At 39.1% G+C, this 23,689-nt stretch overlaps 3 protein-coding genes across 5 annotated transcripts in view; 2 read left to right on the top strand and 1 right to left on the bottom strand.

The window, feature by feature from the left end:
* The window catches only part of LOC104950719 (Krueppel-like factor 7), a gene marked incomplete at its 3' end in the record, with an annotated part of 58,917 nt that extends 58,227 nt beyond the window's left edge, over window positions 1-690 (bottom strand). The window contains exons 1-2 of the mRNA XM_010777276.1: window positions 584-690; window positions 343-427 (exon numbers count right to left, since the gene is read on the bottom strand). Coding sequence (XP_010775578.1) covers window positions 343-427; window positions 584-690 — 192 coding nt within the window. The remainder of the gene's footprint in view (window positions 1-342; window positions 428-583) is intronic.
* creb1b (cAMP responsive element binding protein 1b) overlaps window positions 1-9,450 on the top strand; it is an 11,662-nt gene extending 2,212 nt beyond the window's left edge. For both annotated transcript variants that reach the window (XM_010777275.1, XM_010777274.1), the window contains exons 2-8: window positions 5,513-5,622; window positions 5,779-5,925; window positions 6,028-6,128; window positions 6,593-6,744; window positions 7,584-7,766; window positions 8,184-8,337; window positions 8,541-9,450. In XM_010777275.1, the coding sequence (XP_010775577.1) occupies window positions 5,521-5,622; window positions 5,779-5,925; window positions 6,028-6,128; window positions 6,593-6,744; window positions 7,584-7,766; window positions 8,184-8,337; window positions 8,541-8,685 (984 nt within the window). In that variant the 5' untranslated portion in view covers window positions 5,513-5,520 and the 3' untranslated portion in view covers window positions 8,686-9,450. The remainder of the gene's footprint in view (window positions 1-5,512; window positions 5,623-5,778; window positions 5,926-6,027; window positions 6,129-6,592; window positions 6,745-7,583; window positions 7,767-8,183; window positions 8,338-8,540) is intronic.
* An 8,415-nt stretch (window positions 9,451-17,865) lies between these two features.
* The window catches only part of ccnyl1 (cyclin Y-like 1), a 9,690-nt gene continuing 3,866 nt past the window's right edge, over window positions 17,866-23,689 (top strand). For both annotated transcript variants that reach the window (XR_798951.1, XM_010777272.1), the window contains exons 1-8: window positions 17,866-18,822; window positions 20,649-20,723; window positions 21,139-21,182; window positions 21,353-21,453; window positions 21,920-21,955; window positions 22,071-22,122; window positions 22,356-22,475; window positions 22,842-23,008. Coding sequence is in view for 1 of the 2 variants with exons in the window: in XM_010777272.1 (XP_010775574.1) it covers window positions 18,660-18,822; window positions 20,649-20,723; window positions 21,139-21,182; window positions 21,353-21,453; window positions 21,920-21,955; window positions 22,071-22,122; window positions 22,356-22,475; window positions 22,842-23,008 (758 nt within the window). In the remaining variant the exon portion in view is untranslated. The remainder of the gene's footprint in view (window positions 18,823-20,648; window positions 20,724-21,138; window positions 21,183-21,352; window positions 21,454-21,919; window positions 21,956-22,070; window positions 22,123-22,355; window positions 22,476-22,841; window positions 23,009-23,689) is intronic.

Genomic DNA, 23,689 nt, shown 5'->3' with positions numbered 1-23,689 from the left:
ATAAAGTTTAAATATAGTAATAAAAGGTCCATGTTGATGGTCCAAAGACTTTAAAACCTCAGAACTGACGCTGTATGAGGGGCGCGGGACAGAATCTCTCTGCGTTCTGAGAGTCGTCCCAACACTGTCCACTGACTCCTGTGAATCTTCACTCTCTGCTATGGTGGAGATCGAAACACACAAACAAACGCTCTCCACTTAATGTTCTTAATTGTGGCTTACTTTCAACAGCACATAAAACGCAGTGTTGGTAGGGGTGTCTGAGGTGTATACCTGCACAGCTGGATCTGTGGGGGACTAGGATGACCAGACGCGGAGCCGACCTGGATCACACACGTGCACCTGGACGTCTGTCCGTTGGGAAGCCCCTGGACCAGTGTTACCGGTGGGACCTGTTCCCTGAGGGAGACCGTACGTCATGGTCCATCTGAAATCAGAAGTGATGTCACCATGCATACTGCCATGGCACTTTATTGTTGCATTTCAAATTGACATTGTTCAACATTTTGGAAACTCAACTGCACTTTCCTGAGCAGAAAGGGGCTCCTTCTTCAACACCTTAAACGTTTTACACCTGCGTTACCTGGGCCAGAGGTAGCGATCTGAGCCTGGGTGATGTGCTGGGTCTCCGTTCCAGTCCACAGCAGCCTCCGCCCCCTTGCTGAACCTCTCACTGACCTCCATCCTCATCGCGTTGATGGCCTGCGGAGAGACAGATTTGGAAAAGAGAAGCCCGGTAGAACTGCAATGTTTGTTTGCAGCAACTCAGAAAACCACTAGAAACAAACTCAAAATACGGCAACCGGAAATAAATCATACAAGCTTGTCAAATGGAACATCATTTCTGAGGTAAATCTGTTGCCCTTGAAAAAGGTCGGATAATAGACTCAAATCAACTTAAATCTGTGCCAGAAACTTTTTTCCTACTGGTTTTGTTCTTTTAATATAATTGAATGCTGTGAGTGTTGTTCTTTGATCTGTATTTGGGTGAAATATTTGCTGCTTCAATGAGAAGCTGATATTAATAAATCTGTCAATAACAACAGCTTTAATTTCTATTTGTTACCATTCTGCCACCCCATTCAGGAACAGGGAAATGGCTGATCTGTTAACGAATACTCAGTATAAGGCAAGTATCATTTATGGAGCACCTTCACACATCGGCAATTCAAGAGTGCTTAAAAATAAAATAAAAGACATTTAAGATAAATACAGCAGAAACACAGTATAATGGCATTAAAAACAGGCATTTTAAAAAGGCAAGAATATAAAATTAAACACCAGGTATACAATACAATGAATAAAANGGGTCGGAGTACGTTTTTAAAGGGAAAAAAAACACTTAAAGATGATGTTTAATTTAAGCCATATATGCACAGGATATTAGTGATTCTTGAGCCAATAACTGCCTAGTTATTGGCTCAAGAATCACTAATATCCTGTGCATATATGGCTTAAATTAAACATCATCTTTAAGTGTTTTTTTTCCCTTTAAAAACGTACTCCGACCCTGCTTTTGTATTCCATCCGTATAGCTCATTATTATTGCCTAATGATTCAAATCCATACCTCCTTACTGCATGATGTGCTGCTATTCAATGCATTGTGCTGGCCTTTTGTAAGAAATTAGTGGATTCATCTCGCTCCAGTTCATTCCTGACCTGTCCTCTGGCGTAATTCGCCTTCACGATATTAATGGTTCATCACATGCATCACACACTGCATATATATATATATATATATATATATATGTATATATATATATTGACAAGCTGCTTTATTTAAACTATAATAATATACAATACAAAATTAAACAGTTCCAAACGCTGGATGCCTCTTGAAGATTCAGTTCATGACTTGTGATAAAAATAGCTATTTTACGCACAGATGGTGACTTCCATAGAGTCATGCATTGTAAGGTTGATGGTGAACATCATGGTAAGAGTCATCAGCAGAGACTCATCAGTAAACACAAGTGTCCTATTTGCTCCAAACAGGAAATGCCAAACACATTCAAATTCCACTCTGGAGGATGACATGCTGGGATGTATGGCTTTTAGTCTTGGTTTGGTAGAAACTAAACAAAAACCCAAATCTCCTCAACTGCAAGAGTCAGATTAGAATGGCACTGATCAGCAGGTGTGTTTAGAGGATGACACAATATTCTCCATAGTGGCAATAAGACACAGGAATGTCTGATAAGCCTTCTGAAGACACAGTGTTAGCTGACAGATGATAAAATCAGCTATGAACAATTGGCTAGAAACAGATATTTAGCTTTGTGAGATCAAAGATTGATTAAACAATAACTAAGAATTTGAGAGGTAAATCTGCCACCATTACATTAAACTGCAAACATGCATCAACGGGAAGCTTGACAGGGTTAGCAATGGTAACAGAGGGGGGGGGGCTTAACAAATTAATATGACATAAAACAAAGAAGCATGAGGATTCCTGTTTTTGGCAATTATTTATTTTCACATTCTGATCCTGTGCTGCTCTTTCCAGAACTCAGCAATCCCTTGTGACAGAGCTAACTCTGCCAGGCCCCTGCACTCGTGGGGGGTAAACCCCACCAGCGCTGTGTTCTTTGTTCCAATCCCCTGCCTCCCTGCCAGCTCTGCCACTCTTGCAGTGATCAGAGAAGCTGGAGCATGGCAGTAGGGCTGGCCCTGGATGCTGAAACTCGGCCATGGTTCTCCTGCAGTCATGTTGCTAGGGTAACGCCCTTTCACGCTTTCCACATTACATGCGATTTCCACAGCGCCATCATGTGGCAGCGCCAGCACCTGCACCCCCGGCAGCCCCCCGGTGGTCGACTCCCTCATGGCTGTGGCGATGCTGCGTCCTAAGGCTAAGTCCTGGGTGTCAATAGTGACGTTGCAGTTAATAACATATGGGCTGGCTCCAACACCTGCAGGATCACAGAAACAAGATAACATTTTCATACTGAATATTGTTCCAAGTTAACCTTTTGCCTCATTTCCACAGCATGGTGTTGGATCGACTCGCATACGTTTGGTACCAGGTTATTTAACCCAGTCTCACAAAAAAACGTGAAATAGCTACGTTGGTCCACAGGGCAAGACGTAATATCTTCAAAAATAATCGTCTCAAACCGTGACACTGATAAAAAAAAAAAATGTCCCATTAATTTCTAATGACCAGTGTCCATGTCACGTGATCGCAAACTTTCCCAGCATGAGAAAAAAAAACATCGCGGTCACCCGACTTATTTTTTGTGGAAAATCCTAAATCATAGGATAGTTTGGTCATTAAAATGCTTTTTGATTCGATTTCTAGCGAGAATGTATATTGTACTTTTAAAATCTACGTCAAGTGGATGTGTAGGATCTATTGTTTGATAGATATTATGAAGATTATTTGAGGTCTCGCCAGGAGAACGTGAATATACTACGTATTTTAACGATAGGGCGGTGGTGGCGAAGTCAATAGGGACTTGGCTTGGGAACCGAAAGGTCCCCGAAAGACCAAGTGCTGCCGAGGTGTCCCTGACCAAGGCACCATTTCCTACACTGCTGCCCGGGCACCGTACATAATGGCAGCCCACTCCTCCGAACACTATAAAACCCCAGTGTCAGTAGCCTCTGAATTTCTATCCACCAGGGCCTGCAATGAATTTGCCTCCTAACGAAAATCAGATAAGCATTCAGTGCCTCTGTGTCAGGTACAGCAAATGTGTTGTCCCTGTGTCCACTTAAAATCAATTCAAACATCATGACATTCCATTTGATAAATGATAAAGACCTGGAGGACATTATTCAACATCTGAAATCCTCCTCCTGCTGCCTTGATATTATACCTACAGGCTTTTTCAAAACTGTTTTTCATTGCTTGGCCTCAGATCTACTTCACATAGTAAACAAGTTTCTCCACTCGGGTGTTTTTCCTCAGGCCCTGAAAACTGCAGTCATTAAACCGCTCTTAAAAAAGCATAATCTAGATCAGGGGTGCCCACACTTTTTCAGCAAGGGAGCTACTTTTAAAATGACCAAGCCCAAATGATCAACGACCTAAGTTATCCTATCTATGCAGATGACACCCAAATTTATATAAAAATGTCACCAGGAGACTATTCTCCAATTATAACACTGAGTAAGTGCATTGAGCACATCAATGACTGGATGAGTAGGAACTTTCTACAATTGAACATAAAGAAAACTGAGATTATTGTTTTTGGAGCAAAGGAGGAACAAATAAAAGTAATCGCAGAGCTTCAGTCGGCAGACTTCAAAACAACAAATAAAGCACGAAATCTAGGTGTAATCATGGACTCTGACCTGAATTTTAACAGTCACATTACAACAATTATTAAGTCTGCATACTATCACCCTAAGAACATATCTAGGATTAAAAGACTAATGTCAAAGCAGGATTTGGAAAAACTTGTCCATGCTTTTATCTTCAGTAGACTCGACTACTGCAATGGTGTCTTCACAGGTCTCACTAAAAGATCCATTAGAAATCTGCAGCTGATTCAGAACGCCGCTGCTCGAGTCCTCACTGACACTAAGAAAGTGGATCACATCACTCCAGTTCTGAAGTCTTTACACTGGCTTCCTGTGTGTCAAAGAATAGATTTGTAAATACTGCTGCTGGTTTATAAAGCACTGAATGGTTTAGGACCAAATTATATTAACGATCTCCTGCATAACTATGAACCATCCAGGAGTCTCAGGTCTTCTGGGACGGGTCTGCTCTCTGTTCCAAGAGTAAGAACTAAACATGGAGAAGCAGCGTTAAGCTATTATGCCCCGACCATCTGGAACAAACTCCCAGAATCCTGCAGGTCCGCTGCAACTCTTAATACTTTTAAATCCAGAATAAAAACGTATCTTTTTGCCGCCGCTTTTGATTGAGCTGTTCATATTCACACTGCAGTATGGCTTTTATTCATGTATTCTATACCTGTAGTGTTTATTTTATTATCTTTGCTTTTTAAAATGCCTGTTTTTAAATGCCATTTTATACTGTGTTTCTGCTGTATTTATTCTTAAATGTCTTTTATTTTATTTTGTAAAGCACTTTGAATTGCCGTGTGCTGAAAGGTGCTACATAAATGAACTTGCCTTATACTGAGTATTAGTGTAACAGATCAGCCAATTTCCCTGTTCCTGAATGGTGGCAGAAATGTGTAACAATAATAGAAACTTAAGCTGTTGTTATTGACAGATTTATAAATATCAGCTTCTCATTGAAGCAGCAAATATTTCACCAAATACAGATCAAAGAACAACACTCACAAGCAATTCAATTATATAAAAAAGAACAAAACCAGTAGAAAAAAGTTTCTGGCACAGATTTAAGTTGTTTGAGTTATTATGAACCTTTTTCAAGGGAACAGATTTAACTCAGAAATGATGTTCCCTTGACAGCTGTTGGGTATGATTTATTTCCGTTTGCCTGTATTTTGAGTTTGTTTGGTTTTCTGAGTTGCTGCAAACAAACATTGAGTTCTAACGGCTTCTCTTTTCCAAATCTGTCTCCGCAGCTCAACCGATGAGGATGGAGTCAGTGGAGGTTCAGCAGGGGGCGGAGGCTGCTGTGACTGAGACGGAGACCCAGCACATCACCCAGGCTCAGATCGCTACTCTGGCCCAGGTAACGCAGATGTAAACGTATTAGGTGTTGAAGAAGGAGCCCCTTTCTGCTCAGGAAGTGCAGTTGGTTTCCAAAAATGTTGAACAATGTCAATTTGAAATGCAACAAATAAGTGCACATGGCAGTATGCATGGTGACATCACTTCTGAATTTCAGATGACCATGACGTCGGGCCTCACCTCAGGAACAGGTCCCACGGTAACACTGGTCCAGCTTCCCAACGGACAGACGGTCCAGGTGCACGGTGTGATCCAGGTCGCTCAGCCGTCTGTCATCCAGTCCCCACAGATCCAGACTGTGCAGGTATAACACTCAGACACCCCTACAACACTGGTTTTATGTGCTGTTGAAAGTAAGCCACAATATAAAGAACATTAAGTGAGAAGGTTTGTTTGTGTGTTTCAGATCTCCACCATAGCAGAGAGTGAAGATTCACAGGAGTCAGTGGACAGTGTGACCGACTCTCAGAAACGCAGAGAGATTCTGTCCCGACGCCCCTCATACAGGTCAGTTCTGAGGTTTTTAAAGCTCATTTGACCATACAACATGGACCTTATATTTACTATATTTAAACTTTATTAATAATAAAAAAACTCTGGTTGCTTCTTTTTAATTTCTTACAGGTTACATACCAAAGCTGTTTTTCATTTCTCCCTGTTTCTAACTCTCTATCTAGAAAACGTTTAGAGCTGCCTTCATTGCAAGAGAACATTTTTACGGTTAACTTGTGATTCCTGCTGCAACAAACATAGCTACGCGTTTACAATCTGGGGCTTAAATCAATGTGCTCTATTAATAACCTCCCTCTTTTTCATTAAAAACCCAAAACAATGAAGATTACTTGTTTGTGGGACAGAAATTACCATCAATACTAACATTGTGAGTTTAAAATGTCGATAAAAAGTCTGTTATAACCACCTCAAATCATAGCATCACACTAACACTGGCCCATGGTGGTTTGTCCAAACAGGAAAATCCTGAACGACCTTTCGTCCGACGCTCCGGCTGTCCCTCGTATCGAGGAGGAGAAGGCAGAGGAGGATTCATGTGTTGCTGCAACACCTTCAATCACCACCGTCACCATGCCCACACCCATCTACCAGACCAGCAGCGGCCAGTACAGTGAGTGATGGATCAATGGAGCCCCCTACTTCTTTCTGTTAAGGCAACATTATTTAGGATGTATTTTTAATGCGTGTAAACTATTTAAAAATTATCTTTGAAAATACTGGTTCACCCACGTTTATAATAATATGTTTTGTGATTTACCTCTGTTGCAGTGATACCCAACGTTTTTGGCTTTTGATTCTATTGAAATTAATAAAGTTAAAATATATCACAATATATGGTTTGTAGAGGAGTAAAAGCAAATGCTCTATATAAACTGAATTATATCTCTCTTATAACAAAATCTAATTATTCCTGATGTTGAAACACTGACCAACAAGCACACAATGTCTTAAAAAGTGTATTCATTTATTTGATATTAGCAATTTAGCCAGAAAAATGTAAACCTGCAGGGACAGACTGTGCATATACGTATACATATGCACCTGCGTAAATGTGTAACTTATCAATTGTTTGCTAAGTTGTTGCCACAACAACTTTATAAGTTGAAAATATGTCAAGTTGTGTGTCCGCCAACGTGCTTCTGCCTTCTATAAAAACACATCTTTAAACACCTAATTAAAGCATCTCGTGGTGATGTATCCGGGCGGTGCTTCAGCCATTTGGTTTCTTGCTGTAGTCCAAGAGGTTGATTATTTTCTTCATTGAAGTAGCTTGTTGTTTACTCACCCATTGTCTCAATGTGCATTTCTTCCAACATCTTTGATGAATGTTAAACACCTCTTGACAAAAGTTTCATCCAAATATTTATTTTTAGGAATTTACAATGAGCATATCATAGGGACCGATTTTCATTGAATGAATTCTCTAATTTGTCCCCTCTCAACACACAGTTGCAATCACACAGGGTGGAGCCATTCAGCTGGCTAACAACGGTACAGATGGAGTCCAGGGCATCCAGACTCTGACCATGAGCAACGCATCAGCCGCGCAGCAGGGGGCAACCATCCTGCAGTACGCTCAGACCAGCGACGGTCAGCAGATTCTGGTTCCCAGTAACCAGGTGGTGGTCCAAGGTAGGCAGTATTAACTGAGTGGTGTGTAAAAAGGCTGCAACTAGCACATCGACTCATTACTCTCTAATGTACCTATGTTATGTTATTATGGTCTAAAAAGTCTAATTTCACTTCTATTCTCTTTCATTTTCTGTAGTTGGTTGTAAATATATATATTTCTTTACTTTTGTTACTCATCCAAACTAGCTTATAAAATATTGATTCTCCAAGAAAAGTGATTTTTACCAAGATAACCAATTTAATAATTGTTGATTGTGTATAAGATATACATATTTTATACATATTTGTATTGTTGTATTCGGGATTGTTGGAAACGTTATTTCGATCTCTGTCTGTACACACAAACTGAAAGATTGACATTAAAGTTGACTTTGACTTTTGACTTAACATCTACTCTCTGACAACCACACATTTCAGCCGCCTCTGGTGACATGCAGGCCTATCAATTCCGAACAGCCCCCACCAGCACCATCGCCCCAGGGGTGGTCATGGCTTCGTCCCCCACCCTGCCCATCCAGGGCGCTACAGTGGAGGTCACCCGCAAACGAGTAGTCCGCCTCATGAAGAACAGGTATGAAAAATGGGGAAATCTTTGTATTTGTGTGTTTGGTCTCAATTTATGGCTTTGTCCTTGTGACAGAAATGCCCCAATATCACATTTCATAACCAGCTGGCCTAGAAGTCAGTTTGGAGTAGATGCATTTAATCAAATATTCCACTAAATCCCCCCCTAATTTAATCAGAGGGACAAACTATGTTTTATCCTTCCAACAGAGAGGCAGCCCGGGAATGTCGCAGGAAGAAGAAGGAGTATGTTAAATGTGTGGAGAACCGAGTGGCCATCCTGGAGAACCAAAACAAGACACTAATCGAAGAACTGAAAGCCCTTAAAGACCTTTACTGCCATAAATCTGAATAGTTCCCGTCCTTTACACCGAGCTGGGCTAAGTAGCATTTCAGTTCTCTTTAAATACTTTGACTGTTTGATAATGTGTGCCTGGCCCTCCAGTTAGCACACAGCGGGCCAGTCCAGTTTTCCTTTAACCAGTTAAGCCCCATGATGCAACATCTTGCAAGAAACAGCGTCTGAGGGCTTCTTAACATTTAACAAACTATGAATGTGTCATACCCACTTAACGGGAAGAAACTCAGCTATCAGACAATATTAACAATTTTTAGCTAAACGAAACACAAGGGTAATACCAAGCCTCTGAATTAGCACTAAGCAAAAAAATGCTCACGGTAGAAATATTTTATACTTCATCGGTTCTGCACAAACAAGATATCAAATGAAAGCTGAGATTCCACATATTCCAATGGTATAAGTATCATCACTCCACGACCAAAACTAAGGGCAGCGAAGGCGACACCAGACAACTTAGCTTTATGGGGCCAAAACGGCAAATATGTCTTACCTTTGCTGTTTTCTGATCAAAAGTTTGTTCAATGGCATTAAAACGCATATAAACGTTGCTGAAGGTTAATCCAATGTCTCTGTGTCACTTTGAAATGATTACTGATAATCCATCATCATATTTATGGCAAAAACAGAGTTTTCATATATAGTTGCTATGAGAACTACGAGAGTGTATGAGAGCTTCCGGTTTTGGGCTTGCTGGCTGCGCATCACTCATTCACCAATGGTAATGTTTAGATGGATTTAGGAACTTCCCTCTCGATTCTATTGGCTCTATCGGTTAAAAAGAGGTGTCAATCATCAAAATCGACCGATGGGTTCCAGAGATATGGAAGATCCACCCAAATGGAAGTGTTCTTTTTATAAACCTCTCTAAAAAGGTCAAATTTCACTTGTTTTGCATCAATCTTGATACAGGGTACTTATTATATGTTCTAGTTTGGATTCCTACAGCTTTTAGTCTCCGATCCCATCATTCAAGGGTGGTTTTCTTTTCACTGTAAGTAATGTGTTCTTTTTGGACGGACACTATAATTGACATGTTCAATCTGAATTTACTTTAAAATAAAACAATTCTATATTGATTCTGACTTTTTCTATATCCAACTCACAGGTTTATCATTGCTTTGAGAAAAAAGATTATTATCTTACCCCTTTTAGAAGTGAAGATATAGTCATTTGTTCTGGGAATGTCATTTTCGAGCCTGAGACCTGAAAAACAGGCTTGGGGCTTAACTGGTTAACTACATCCACTTCAGCAGGCTGTCGATGATAATTCATTTAAAATATACACAATCTTTCCAGTAACAGAGCACATCAATCAAATCAGCTGTGGACAAAGGTTCCCATTAGGGCTGCACAATATAGCTTTTTTTGTCGCCATTGCCCTGGGAAAAAACACAGTGCACAAGACTGCAATATTGCACTTTCAAAATTGTTACTTATTTTAAATTACGCTCTGTCTTTAGATGATATTTGTGTCGGATTTGGGCCTGTTGTTAACTCTATGGCCAATCCGACAGCCGTCGCTGTTCAACAATAAGGATTGTCTGATGGCCCGAGGCCAGTAAGAAGTCATTTTGGTCAGTAAACACAATCAGCAGCCTGATCTGGGCAGTAATCGAAATGTGAGCAAACAAGCAACGACACTACTAAGCCCTACTCTCTGAGACTTCCCTCTGCTCAGCCTGGGTTTGTCTTCCTGCAAGTAGAGTGACAAACACAGGTAGGCTTGTTCGGCCCATAGATATTATTGTCATTTATCATAAAACAATATATATGTTGTTAGCATACAACGCGTTTGTTGTTTTAGGCATGTTTTTAAAGAAAAATAGCGGTAAAGAAGTCACATGGCAGTAAATGTACAGTGTAGATTTCAGTTTTATCTATGAATAAACTCTGCAGCTCTTTAAGATCCAAGTCTAGTCAATTTAAATGTATACATATAACAGTACCCTTTAATCTGTTTATTAATCGCAAGTTATATCGTTATCAGGACATTCAACTTGAACATATCATTTCCTTATATCGTGCAGCCCTAGTTAAAATGTTTCTTCATGTAACTGTTGTAAGCCTGCGTCCTAATGTTGGAAGATTACACAAACACTCATACAGGTTAGAACAACACTGTACTCATCCTAGTCATTGTAGAGAAACGTTATCATAAAAGATTTTGGCAAAATTAAGAGTCGGACATTTCTTTATCAGGCGAGCTCAGTCAGTTGCACATAAAATTCATAAATTCTGCTAATAACTGCCAACCTTTTTAGGAATTAGAGCTGTGTGTGTCAGCAGATGGCACATTGTTAAAAAATGACAAATAATAGAGTAAAGTCTTGATTTTAAATGTTCTCATCTAGTTTCTCTCTTCCTCCATAACATACATGTGAGATGCTATTACAATTAGGGTCACAAGCCTAACAGCAACACAAGGTGCAATTTTTATCTAAATGAAATCAAGTCTGAATCTAAAGTTATAACCCAACTTGAATGCTTTGACTGACTTTACTTACTGCAGTTCTGCACACTAAGTAGTTTTCAAAGCAAAGCACACATNGCTAAATTGTTCCATCACATATTAATAGTAAAAAGTATTTAGAGCTGCTTAAAATGCAATAAAAAGAGGTTTTTGTTCCATTGCAGCCATTGTTGTCTTTGACCCAGATTTTATTTTTGGAGTGATTAGCGTTCCACATGACCTGAAATTATTGAAAGCAATAAGGCTCATTTTTCCATCAAATTTATAATATTAATATATTTAGAGTATTAAAAATGCAATTTAAAAAGTTTAGGTGTTGTCCTATGCAGGCCAGTGTACTTCTTTGACCAGCATTAATTTTTGAGTTTTGATTTAGTCACATTGCCTTGGAAGTATTGAAGATAATAAGCTAATTGTCCCATTTGCACATTTATTAATATAAAAATATTAGAGTGTTAAAGAATGCCAATAAAAAGAGGTGCTGTCTATTGCAGCCAGTGTAGTTCTTTTTTGACCAGCAATTTATTTTTTGAGTGATTAGTCACATGACCTGGAAGGTATTGAAAGATAAAAACTAATTGTTCCTCAACTATTAATAAAAAAATATTAGAGTGTTAAAATGCAATAAAAAGTGAGTTGTCCTATGCAGCAGTGTAGTTTCTTGACCCAAACATTGATTGGAGTGATTAGGTCACATGACCTGGAAGGTACTGAAGAATAAGCTTAATTTTTTCCATCAAATTATATATTAAAAATATTTTAGATGCTAAAATGCAATAAAGAGGTGTGTCCATATGCAGCCGTGTAGTTCTTTCCAGCATTTATTTTTTGAGTGATTAGGTTCACATGACCTTGGAAGGTATGAAGCAAAGCTGATTTTTTCCATCAAATGTATCTAAAAATATTTAGTGTTAAAAAATGCAATAAAAAGCAGGGTTGTGTCCGAATGTAGCCAGGTTTGTAGTTCTTGATCCAAAACATTGATTTTTGAGTGATTAGGCTCACATGACCTGGAAGGTATTTGAAGCAATAAGCCTAATCGTTCCATCAAAATATTGAATATTTAATAATTTGAGTATTAAATTGCAATACAAATAGGTGTGTCCTATTGCAGGCCAGTGTAGTTCTTTTGACCCAGCATTATTTTGGAGTGATTAGGCACATGACCTGGAAGGTATTGAAAGAAATAAAGCTAGATTGTTCCATCAACTATTGAATAATAAAATATTTAGGTGCCTAAAAATGCATACAAAGAGGTGTGCTCCTATGCAGCCAGTGTTAGTTCTTGACCCAGCATTATTTTTACGTGATTTAGGTCACATGACCTGGAAAGGTATTTGAAGAAATAAGCTAATTGTTCCATAAACATATTGAATATAAAATTTAGAGTTGTTAAATGCAATAAAAAGGGGCTGTCCTATGCCAGCCAGTTAGGTTCTTTGAACCCAGGCATTTATTTTTTGGAGTGATTGGTCACATGACCTGGAAGCGTATTGAAGAAATAAACTAATTGTTCCATTCAACATATTAATATAAAAATATTTGAGTGTTAAAATGCAATAAAAGGAGGGTGTGTCCTATGCAGCAGTGTAGTTCTTCTGACCCAGCATTTATTTTTTGAGTGATTTAGGGTCACATGACCTGGAAAGGTATTGAAGAAATAACTAATTGTTTCCATCAACATATTAATAAATATTTGAGTGTTTAAAATGCAATAAAAAAGAGGTGGTGTCCTATGCCAGCCAGTGATAGTTTCTTTGAACCCCAAACATTTATTTAGTTGATTGGTCACATGACCTGGAAGTACTGAAGATAAGCTTAATTTTCATCAAAATATTAATATTTAATGATATTTGAGTATTAAAAATTGCGATACAAATTAGTGTGTGCTCCCTATTGAGCCGTTTTAGTTCTTTGACCCAGCATTTATTTTTTGAGTGATTAGTCACATGGACCTGGAAGTAATTTGAAGATAAGCTATTGTTCCATCCAAACAATTAATATAAATATTTTAGAGTGTTAAAATGCAATTAAAAGGTGTGATCCAATGTAGCGGTGTAGTTTTTGATCCAACATTATTTTTGAGTGATTAGGTCACATGACCTGGGAAGGTATGAAGCCAATAAGCTTTTTTCCATCAAAAAAATGTATCTATATTTTTTAAGGTGTTAAAAAATGCAAATAAAAGAGGTGTGTTCCAATGTAGCCAGTGTAGTTCTATTTGATCCAACATTGGATTTTGAGTGATTAGGTTCACATGACCTGGAAGGTATTGAAGCATAAGCTGATTTTTCAATCAAAAAATGTATCTAAAAATATTTGAGAGGTGTTAAAATGCAATTTAAAAAAGAGGTGTGTCCAATTGTAGCCAGTGTAGTTCTTTGATCCAAAAACATTGATTTTGAGTGATTAAGGTCACATGACCTGGAAGGTATTTGAAAGCAATAGGCTAATCTGTTCCATCAAAATATTAATATTAATATATTTAGAGTATTAAAATGCAATCAAATTAGGTGTGTCCTATTGCAGCCAGTGTAGTTCTTTGACCCATGCATTTATTTTTTAAGTGTATTAGGTCACATGACCTGGAAGGGTATTTGGAAGAATAAGCTAATTGTTCCAATTCAGCATATTAATATAAAAAATATTTAGGAGTGTTAAATGCAATAAAAAGAGGTGTGGTCCTATGAGCCAGTGTAGTTCTTTGGACCCAGATTTATTTTTAGAGTGATTAGGGTCACATGACCTGGGAATATGAAGAAATAAAACTTATTGTTCCATCAACATATTAATATTAAAAAATATTTAAGAGTTTTAAAATGCAATAAAAAAAGAGGTGTGTCCTATGCAGCCAGTGTTAGTTCTTTGACCCACATTGATTTTTAATGAATTTAGGTCACATGGACCTGGAATGTACTTGAAGAAATAAGCTATTTTTCCATCAAATTAATTAATTAAAATAATTTAGAGTGCTTAAAATGCAATAAAAAGAGGTGTGTCCTATGCAGCCAGTGTAGTTATTTGACCCAGCATTATTTTTAAGTGATTAGGTCACATGACCTGGAAGGTTATTGAAGAATAAACTAATTGTTCCATTCACATATTAATATAAAAATATTTAGAGTGTTAAATGCAATAAAAAGAGGTGTGTCCTATGCAGGCAGGTAGTTCTTTGAACCCAACATTGATTTTGAGTGATTAGGTCACATACCCTGGAAGGTACTGAGAAATAAAAGCTAATTTTTCCATCAATTATTTATATAAATATTAGAGGTGCTAAATGCAATAAAAAAGAGGGTGTGTTCCTATGCAAGGCCAGTGGGTCCCATGCTCTTAAAAACTAATTTCCCTTGCTTCTCGTTGGTATTCCTTGCGTCTCTCCATGCTTCCCTGGGTGGAAGGACTAGGTCACAGGGGAAACCGACGCAAGTGATGGGACGCAAGGGTGTGTCCCGACCCGTTGTTGTCTTTTCGGGCCGTGCCGGGACACCTCCACCCGAGGTGTCGGAAAAGGCCGTCGGCTAAAATAAATAACTCTAATGGCTGTTCAGGGCTTAGCGGGAATCAGTGGCATTGAGAAGCTTAAACTGAAGTGAGGACCCCAAGGCAAAACGATTAGAAGACAAATCTGAGATTTCATTTAACTCTCATCTGGAACCACAGGTTGGGGAGAAAGCCCATGGAGCTTTCTCCGCTGTAGAGTGAAAATGGAACACACACGCTATTTGGTTGGTTTTGTTTTATATCACGCAGTCTGTTTCTTCTTCTTCTCGGTTATCACGCAGTCTGTCTCCGGTTGTTGCCTCTTTTGAATGACGAATACACACTACCGCCGCCTGCTAGTAAGGACAGTTATTGCCACGCAGTTCGTACGTGCTACTTGGCCGTCGGCTGAAGTCTTTGCGGTGTTTTCCAGTCATGGATGTATAATAAGAACTGGATACAGCGTCGGAGGCGGGGTCTCGTTCTTTCCTATGAGAGCTGCTCATTGGCGCATGAGGACAAAATTGCCCAACTTTTGAGAGAGCGAAACGTCACAGATTACCCATCATGCCTGGCTGTCACAGCAGAAGAACCCGTATGTGCGCTCACAGAGCATGCGCCCCTTAAGCCCCGCCCCCCCCACTTGGCTCAGTAGAATGAATGGAGAGAGAAAATAAATCTAGATTCGGCTTTTAGTGCATTTCACAACTTTAAGGACCTAATGATTATAATAAGGGCTATACAATAGTTCATACTGGGTAGTTTATTTTTATTTTTTGTAATTATCCGCTGATTTACAGAAGACTCTTTCCCAATGTTAGTCAATGGGAAAAAGTCTTTCTGGGCCAAGTGACGTCACGGACTGATACGTAAATTGTAGTACCGCCGTTTGGACACAACGAATATTTTCATCAGAGTCCGGCGCACTTCCTGGGGGCTTGGTTCCAGTGTGACTGTTGGCAAAGACGCAGGAGACGTGAGGCGACACAACAGTCGGGTCCGACGGGACGTGTTCTTTGGTGTCAGATTGGTGTGTAGGGGCCTTTAGATGGTGGTAAGATATGGATTGCGTAGATGTATGATAATAATTCTTTTTGTATTCTTTGTAAAATCTAAATGAGATATAGACTAAATTTACATAAATTCAACACTAATAATCCATGAAAATGTTTGTTCTGTTTCAAATAAATCAATTTTATGGAAGTGTACAAGGTTTTTGAAAAGATATATGTACGTATTCGTCTGTTTTTTTTTTTTTATATATAACTGTATATAGACTCTACAGCATGTGTAGACCTGTTTTTATTTTTTATTTGATATGGAAAATGTTCTTATGGCTTGTATGAAACCAATTTTGCATATTTGTAAAATGGGTCAATGTAGAATATAAAACAATGTATGTGAGTGTATTCATGTAATCCACCAGGCCTACCGCAGTCATGGCAGCTAAGTGTAAGAGAAGAGGCCTTTGTTGGAGATGTTATATTTTGGAGTGCGGTACCCTGTTAAGGATGAACTGTGTCTATTTGTAGAGAAGAGGGACTCTAAAGAGAGCAGTCAGGAACACAACATATATCATGTCATTTCATTTCCTTTTTCTTTTTTTTAACTGCAGAACTTTTGGTGGCTTCAGACTGATCTGTACTTTGTAATGTTGTTAACTGTGAGTTCAGTTTTAGTTTAGAAGCAACCTATTATTATATCTTCCAATTCATTTAATTAAGGCACAATTTATGTTTAATTGATTGTGATTGATCACATTTTCATGGTAGCTATATCAGTTTTATTTTTGTAGTTTAAAACATTTTTCTATTGTACAGCATGTATTTGTAAAATAAAAAGAATTAATGGGTCGAATCTGATAAAAAACGATCACAGCATCACCTCTTATATAGAGTAATTCAGAAGGCGTTGATGAATCAGCTCATGTAGACCGACTGAGGGAGAAAGGAGAGGAAATGGTCAATTTGAAAGAAGCACTTATTAGGAAATATCAGCGTCAGGGGTTTACATAAGTTTGTTGGTTTTTTAAGTGTATTCTGAAAAAATAAATGAAAATCAACTCCTTTAATTCACACATCCAGTGCTGGTGCTGAAAAAAAAACTTGTAATAATCATTTTTTATATAGCGAGCTCAACTCTGTCATGTGTTTACACAATATCTTTCCAACAAAACCTAAAATGTTTTAATTTCTGTGGCAGAACAGTTCATGCCCACCGGCCTCACTTGTGCATGAAACAGATTGTTATACGTGTATGTAAAATTATATATTCCGAATTTCTAGAATAGTAATAATAACATTTTTTCTATCTTTTAATGTGATCAGTTTATATATTGACACTTTTAAAAGTTATCAATCTAAAATGCCATGTATTGTATAGTATCTTGTAGAGACAAGATCACTAACTAATGCATTACATACCATTTGTTTGAACATTATAAACAAATGTTACATACCACCAGCCTATTATTTGTAAATGCTGTTAATCTGAGATTACATTACTCTTTTGTAAACACTTGCTATGTTGCAATAAACTGCTCTTGACGATGGTTGTGCATTTTTTTGCTGTTCAAATAAAGTAAAATATGAACAATTCACTAATGACAGACATTGATGAGCCATGAAGGGGAACTATTTAAACACAAACATATATTTCAATGTCTTTGTTTTATATTAAAATGCAGTTGAATATTTTTTTTATTATACTGAAGTATGGCAAACGTTTTGATGTTGTTTCAGTAAACCATGTCTGAGCTAATTTGAACTATGTTCGGTAATGTAGAGTTGTTAAATCCATATTAATTCATCTTATTTTATAATGTTATCATATGTCTGGTATAATGTCTTATTTGCCTATTATCTGGTTACTATTCCTTTCAGATGAATGCATTCTAGTACAAAATACTATATCAATCTTATTCCCTTTTATTAGCAGCAATGGGAAAAACACCTATTACTTCAATGAAGAGGTATGCATTTATTGACAGATACAAAAATGATGGGCTTTAGTTTCCACTGTCAAAAAGGGTGTGGGTCGGTGACGATACAAAAATAGTAGCGTTGTATATATACAGTTCATCAGTTGAAATCGTCTCCAACAGACAGCTCTTTCAACCAATGAGCGGTATTAAACTGACCATGTTTTGATTCAGCAGCGAATGGGAGTGAATGGAATTTCTAAGTAGGCGGGACTACAACATCTCCGTGCCAAGACGAGCCGTATGTGAGCTCCGGCAACAGATGGAGGACACCCAGCACAAATCTGAAGGGGTGTAGGCTCTGATGGTGGAGTACGGTCCAGCTACCAAACTTGGCTCTCCAATGAGGAACTGAAACAAAGCTTAGTCGGTCAGACCTCATTGAGAATTTCTTGCACTTTTACATTCTTGGTTGGATTTTTCTCTTTTTACCTTCATTTTCCACTGGAGGCCTCAAAAGCCTCGGCCTAGATTTGGCTTCAGACAGACCCGAGAGCAAGAAGACATCTGCGGGATTGTTTGAAAAGTGTCGAAAAAGTATTTGCCAGAAACTTACGTTTTGAATTCGTCTCATGTATATTTTCTTAAGTCGATAGTGTTCACACGATAGAAAAACGTGTAATAAAAAAAAGTTAAGGAGACAGTTAGCTAGCTTGCTATGATGCTATTTAGCTAGCTAACGTTACCGAGCAGCTACACTCATCTTGAATGAATGAATTGAACCCTGCATTTAACTAACAACTGCTAGTTTTTATTGCTAGAACACGTCGAATATTACATGAGACGACTCCGATTCTCTACTACAGGGTGAGCCTGAGTGGCTAATTCTTCTTTGACTCTTCTACCCTCAACTGGACAGGAATGCGATCCCAGGGAGTTGGCGGACAGCGGCGATTTAGCACGCAAAGATAGTCCCAATACTGAGAAAAGCCTGGTAATGTGTATGAAGCAGAAGGAGGCTAATTTGAGCTAGCTACACATATTTGCACTACTTGGACTTGGCTGGAATAGTGTGGAGCTTTATCCCGATTCAGAATGGGAAACACGGTGACATGCTGCGTCTCTCCCGAGTCAAGCCCCAAACTACCGTCGAGACAACCAGCGGAGCGGCTGGAGGAGCTGGAGACCAGCACGGAAGTGAGCGATGATAACACCTTGCCCTACCTGCAGCATATCAGCGACAGAGAGGTCCCTGACGGTAGGTGTCCCACCAGATAACCGGGAAAACCTATGATGATTTAAACAGCTAATTTACTGCACCCGTACAGGACACACCCATGTTGTTTGTTTAAAGGGAAGTTCATCTGAATCTAGTCACTGTCATAGTGAAGAAGCTTCTTCACATGACTCAAAGAACACCACACTGACTTTGATGACAGTTAGCAAATATACACTCCATATGCACGCACGTATACAGTTACTTGTCAGCATAAGGGGCCCCTAGAAATAATAATTTGCACACAAACAAGACACATTTTCAGTGTAAAAGACAGTATCTCTCTACTGCAGGGAGATGCACACAGACTCCCTCTAGCTATGGCCAAGTTGCCAGACCTGTTTATTGCCATCCTGGTGCCAGCACTGCAATGATGATGAGGGCATTCTTTGCACTCTTGATCACACTGGCATCACATCAGAAATAAAAACAAACTCATCATCTCCTGGGCACCATATTAATCACTCAGTAATTGGCAATAAAAAGCATAAATGTTGTCTTTTGCCACCCTGAGGTTTATGCCCATGCCCAGTTTATGAGTGGAGTGGGGGAAGGATACAGTTTTAATGGAGAGAGATCACCACTGAACCATAGCTAACTTGTTTTTTGAATCGTGCCTGTATCTTTGCACAAACTTAATGTTGTCATTTGCTTTATTTAGTCACATTTACATAGACTTATCGTGTTAAAAAGACACAGGATCAAATCAAGCTTAGCCTATGGCCTTCAGGCAGTCCTGACAGTTGTTTTTGCTCACACTGTGATCACAAGCTCTGCTTTAGACCACATAGAAAAGCTTCTCAGAAAAGCATCTCAGATATCTCCCATTGATGTAGGCCCAAGCTAAGTTTTGTACTGTAAGTCCTTGTGTCGCCACTCCTCGACACAGGCAGTGTTCATCCCAGACATGTTGCTGTGGACAGTAGTATGTGAGTGCAGTGTGGGGAGGGCAGCTGTTGGCAGGGTGAGGGTCAGAATCTGTCCAGCAGTCCTTCCTACATTCCTCATCTCTCTTCTTGCTGTCCCTGCTTCACAAATGCTGCCATGCCCTAATCCCCATCCTTTTATGTAATGTGCCGTCTGCATGGATTGAGATAAGAACACAATTCTTAAAGTCTTGCATGTGAATAAACCAGTGCTGTTTTTATGTTTGCAATTGTGGAATAACAGTTATATCTGCTAGTTGTTTTTAAAGAAGCCTACTTGTGGAAGACTTTAAAGCCATGCCATACTTGACTGCCAAAATGTATGTTTCGGACAAAAGAGGTCTGTCTATTCTCACTTTAACAGACAGTTGCCCACTGGTCTATATACTTGTTGTCTTTAAATGGTAACACAGAGGGCAACACGTTCTCTAGATCTGAACAGTTATACAACAACCATTGGTACTTGTGGAAAAAGTGAACTGTTTTTCAATGGTAGCATTTTTATATACACATTGCACCAGTTCATATTTTCTTCTCTAAAGTGTTTTGTTTGCTGTCAAGCCATTTGCATCCACTAACCCAAAGACATAACCAGATACGCAATTTCTTCCCTAGTGAAGCTCTGTCAAACCTGTGACGCAGCCACCCTCACTAGTATAATATTGTGCAATAAATCCATAGACTTGCGTTGCATTATTAGTTAGTCGTGAGGGACAACTTGCAGTAGTACACTATGTGAGTGTGTTTGGTCGATGGGTACGCTAATGACTTCCTGTTCTCTTTGTTGGCTCATCACTACCCACAAGTGAGAGCAGAGCAGCAACAAGATGCCTTTTGACAGATTGTCGTTATAAAGCGCTTATGAACACTTTGTTTTCTCAGAGCTGGCCTTTGAGTCTAACCCGTCTGACCATGCCCGAGCGAGCACTATCTTCCTGTACAAGTCCCAGACAGACGGTGAGCAATCCTAACATGGCACACACCCCGATGATTCACATAAGCTGTTTAGCAAGAGATCCCTAGAAGCACAAACATCTGAAACACATGATTTAGGGATGAATATTAAAACATGAGATGAATTGTAATACTTGTTGTTGTAATCCTTGGAGTGGTTTAAAACGGTCCTTACTACTTAATTGCAGAGCTTTATTAAATGAGGGTTACATTGCTAATGATTAAGTTGATAACTTGTTAAAAATGTTCTTTTCTATACTCAAACTGCTGTAGATGTCTTTATTAGCTGCAGGTTAACAATCAACAAAAGGTTTCAGGTTAAAACTCCACTTAATTCTTTATAAGATACAGTTCTACACTCTGGACACAGGTTTCTTCTTCTTGTTTGTCTTTGTTGAACATTTCTCTCCCTGTACAGTACGAGACAAGAGGAAAAGCAACCACATAAACCATATCAGTCATGTAAGTGTCAAAATGTATTTGTTGATCATAACTCAGTTCTCCTTACAGATTAAATGAGCAAAGCAATATGGTTTTAGACACAAGTATTGGGCAGCTATTCAAAAGTGTGGAACCAGTCTAAATAGATCCTGCCCTGTGATAAACTCTAGTTGCTGATTTTATGTTTCAAGGTATCTCCTGGTCAGCTGTCAAAGAAATACAGCTCCTGTTCAACTATCTTCATAGATGACAACACCGTCAGCCAGCCAAACCTCAAAAGCACAATCAAATGGTGAGAGAATTCCCCACACAGAGAAACACAAACACACGGAGCGGTCCAAAAGTCACTCATTTCACACGAGAAAGTCCTGTTGCATCACATTGTTGTAATACCTAATGGATGTGTGACTAAAGCAGATGCTCTCACGCCTCATTCCGGACACTCCTCTGTAATGTCAATATTTCGGTGAATTTGGAAAATCTAATTTAATCAGGATTATCTCAGCGTGTTTAAATGAAGCTTCTGTGAAAGTGTGCTAATGTTTTGCAACACCATACAGGCTTATACACACACACACACACACACACACACACACACACACACACACACACACACACACACACACACACACACACACACACGCACGCAGCATAATATGCTCCACTAAGAATGTTTTTACCCAAGCTTTTAAAGGCCAAAACTAATAACACTGAATTAATATTTGTCTTTTTCCTCATTCTTTTTGTTATTTTTCCAGCGTGACGTTAGCAATATACTACCACATCAAAAACAGGTAAATGTCATTTAATCATTTAATTTGCTTTTAATAATAACATTTGTGACACTTTATGTTTCTTAAACTAGTTTGAGTTTTTAGTGTGTTGACAAATGTATTTTGTGTTCTTTAGGGACTCGAACAGGTCACTGGACATTTTTGATGAGAAGTTGCACCCCTTATCAGTGAGTAGCATAAATAGATTTCCTCAGAATCAGTCACTTTAAGCAAGTAGTTTGGTTTAATGCATTCATTCGTCTGTCACTTTGTCTGTATGTCCAGGAAGATGTTGGTATCTTTTAATGTTGTGTATTTGCCATAGATCTGAGATTTGAGGCAAACTAGTTTGGAATAATGTATAATATGAAATGGTACTTGCTTCATTCAGACACGTGTGTGATCTGTTTGTCCCGTACAGAAAGAGCCATTGCCAGATGACTACTCCCGTGTGGACCCAGAACACAAAGTGATCTACCGCTTCGTCAGAACGCTCTTCAGCGCTGCACAGCTCACTGCAGAATGTGCCATTGTTACTCTAGTAAGTCCGAGCTTTAGGACTTTTCATTTTGTTAAATACTGTGGTGTTATCACAAACCGGCCACCAGAGGGCAGTAAAGTCCTACACACTGATTTGCTCTGGCTTGTTCTGTTTCCACTGAGAAATATTTTTGAAAGAAACACAACAATACCATCATTCTCAAGGGCGAACATGTTACAAGAATTAAAACAGTTTTAGTAGATGCTACATTAGTTGAGAAGTGGGAATTATACAGGTACACTTGTATCAACACTTCATCAGGGGTGCCTCAACCTGTTCCCTTGGAGGGCTAAAACTAAATGGTGTTTGATTATGTTGAATGGTTTTTTGTATCATATTGACCGTTAAACATTCTTCTTCCTCAAGGTGTACTTGGAGCGCCTGCTGACCTACGCTGAGCTGGATATCTGCCCCTGTAACTGGAAGCGCATCGTCCTGGGAGCCATCTTGCTGGCCTCCAAAGTCTGGGATGACCAGGCTGTGTGGAACGTGGACTACTGCCAGATCCTCAAGGAAATCACCGTGGAGGACATGTGAGTCGTTCTTTAGACAATGGAAAAACACTGGAAATGAATGCAAAGGAAATCATCCACTCGAATGACAATTGCTGCGAGTGCGGACATTGGTGGCAAATATTGGTCAGTGAAGTTCTGAAAGTAGATTCTGTGCTACTTCCTTATTGGCCCCTTGAAGCAAAATTCCTCATCCAACTGAAGCCGTTACAGATTCTTGGGGTTAACTTGTTTTCTTGGGCAGGGGGTCCTTGATTTGTAACACGAAAGGTTTGCAGGCCCTTTTTTCTAATGATTGGATACACATATCAGTTGTTGTGTAGCCAGATGGTTGTCAGGCTAGATTGTAAAAAGTGGTCAGGTAATTTATCTCATACAAAAAAACAACTTGAATAGTTGTATCCTGAGTTGTGGCTAACATTTCAACATGCCTCTAGATTTGGGTGCTGTTTGTGTTTCTGAGCTCCATATTTTTGGGAAACAGTGATTCCTAACAAATGTATCGTGGTTCTGGCCCTACATGCTTGCCCGCCTAATAAAATATATATAACAACAAAGATGCACTTAGAGCAGAGAGCAGCAGAGATGTTCTGGGATGGATGGAGGCTCCTCTGCTGTCGCTGAGGCTATACGCCGCTGAAGAGGCCAGGGAGCACTTGGAGCATCAGGGGTGTGTGTGTGTGTGTGTGTGTGTGTGTGTGT

This window comes from Notothenia coriiceps, unplaced genomic scaffold (genome assembly GCF_000735185.1).
Source record: "Notothenia coriiceps isolate Sejong01 unplaced genomic scaffold, NC01 NC01_scaffold00017903, whole genome shotgun sequence".
Classification (NCBI taxonomy): Eukaryota; Metazoa; Chordata; class Actinopteri; order Perciformes; family Nototheniidae; genus Notothenia; species Notothenia coriiceps.
The sequence above is the reverse complement of the archived record's forward strand: the minus strand, read 5'-3'. Positions and strand labels throughout refer to the sequence as shown.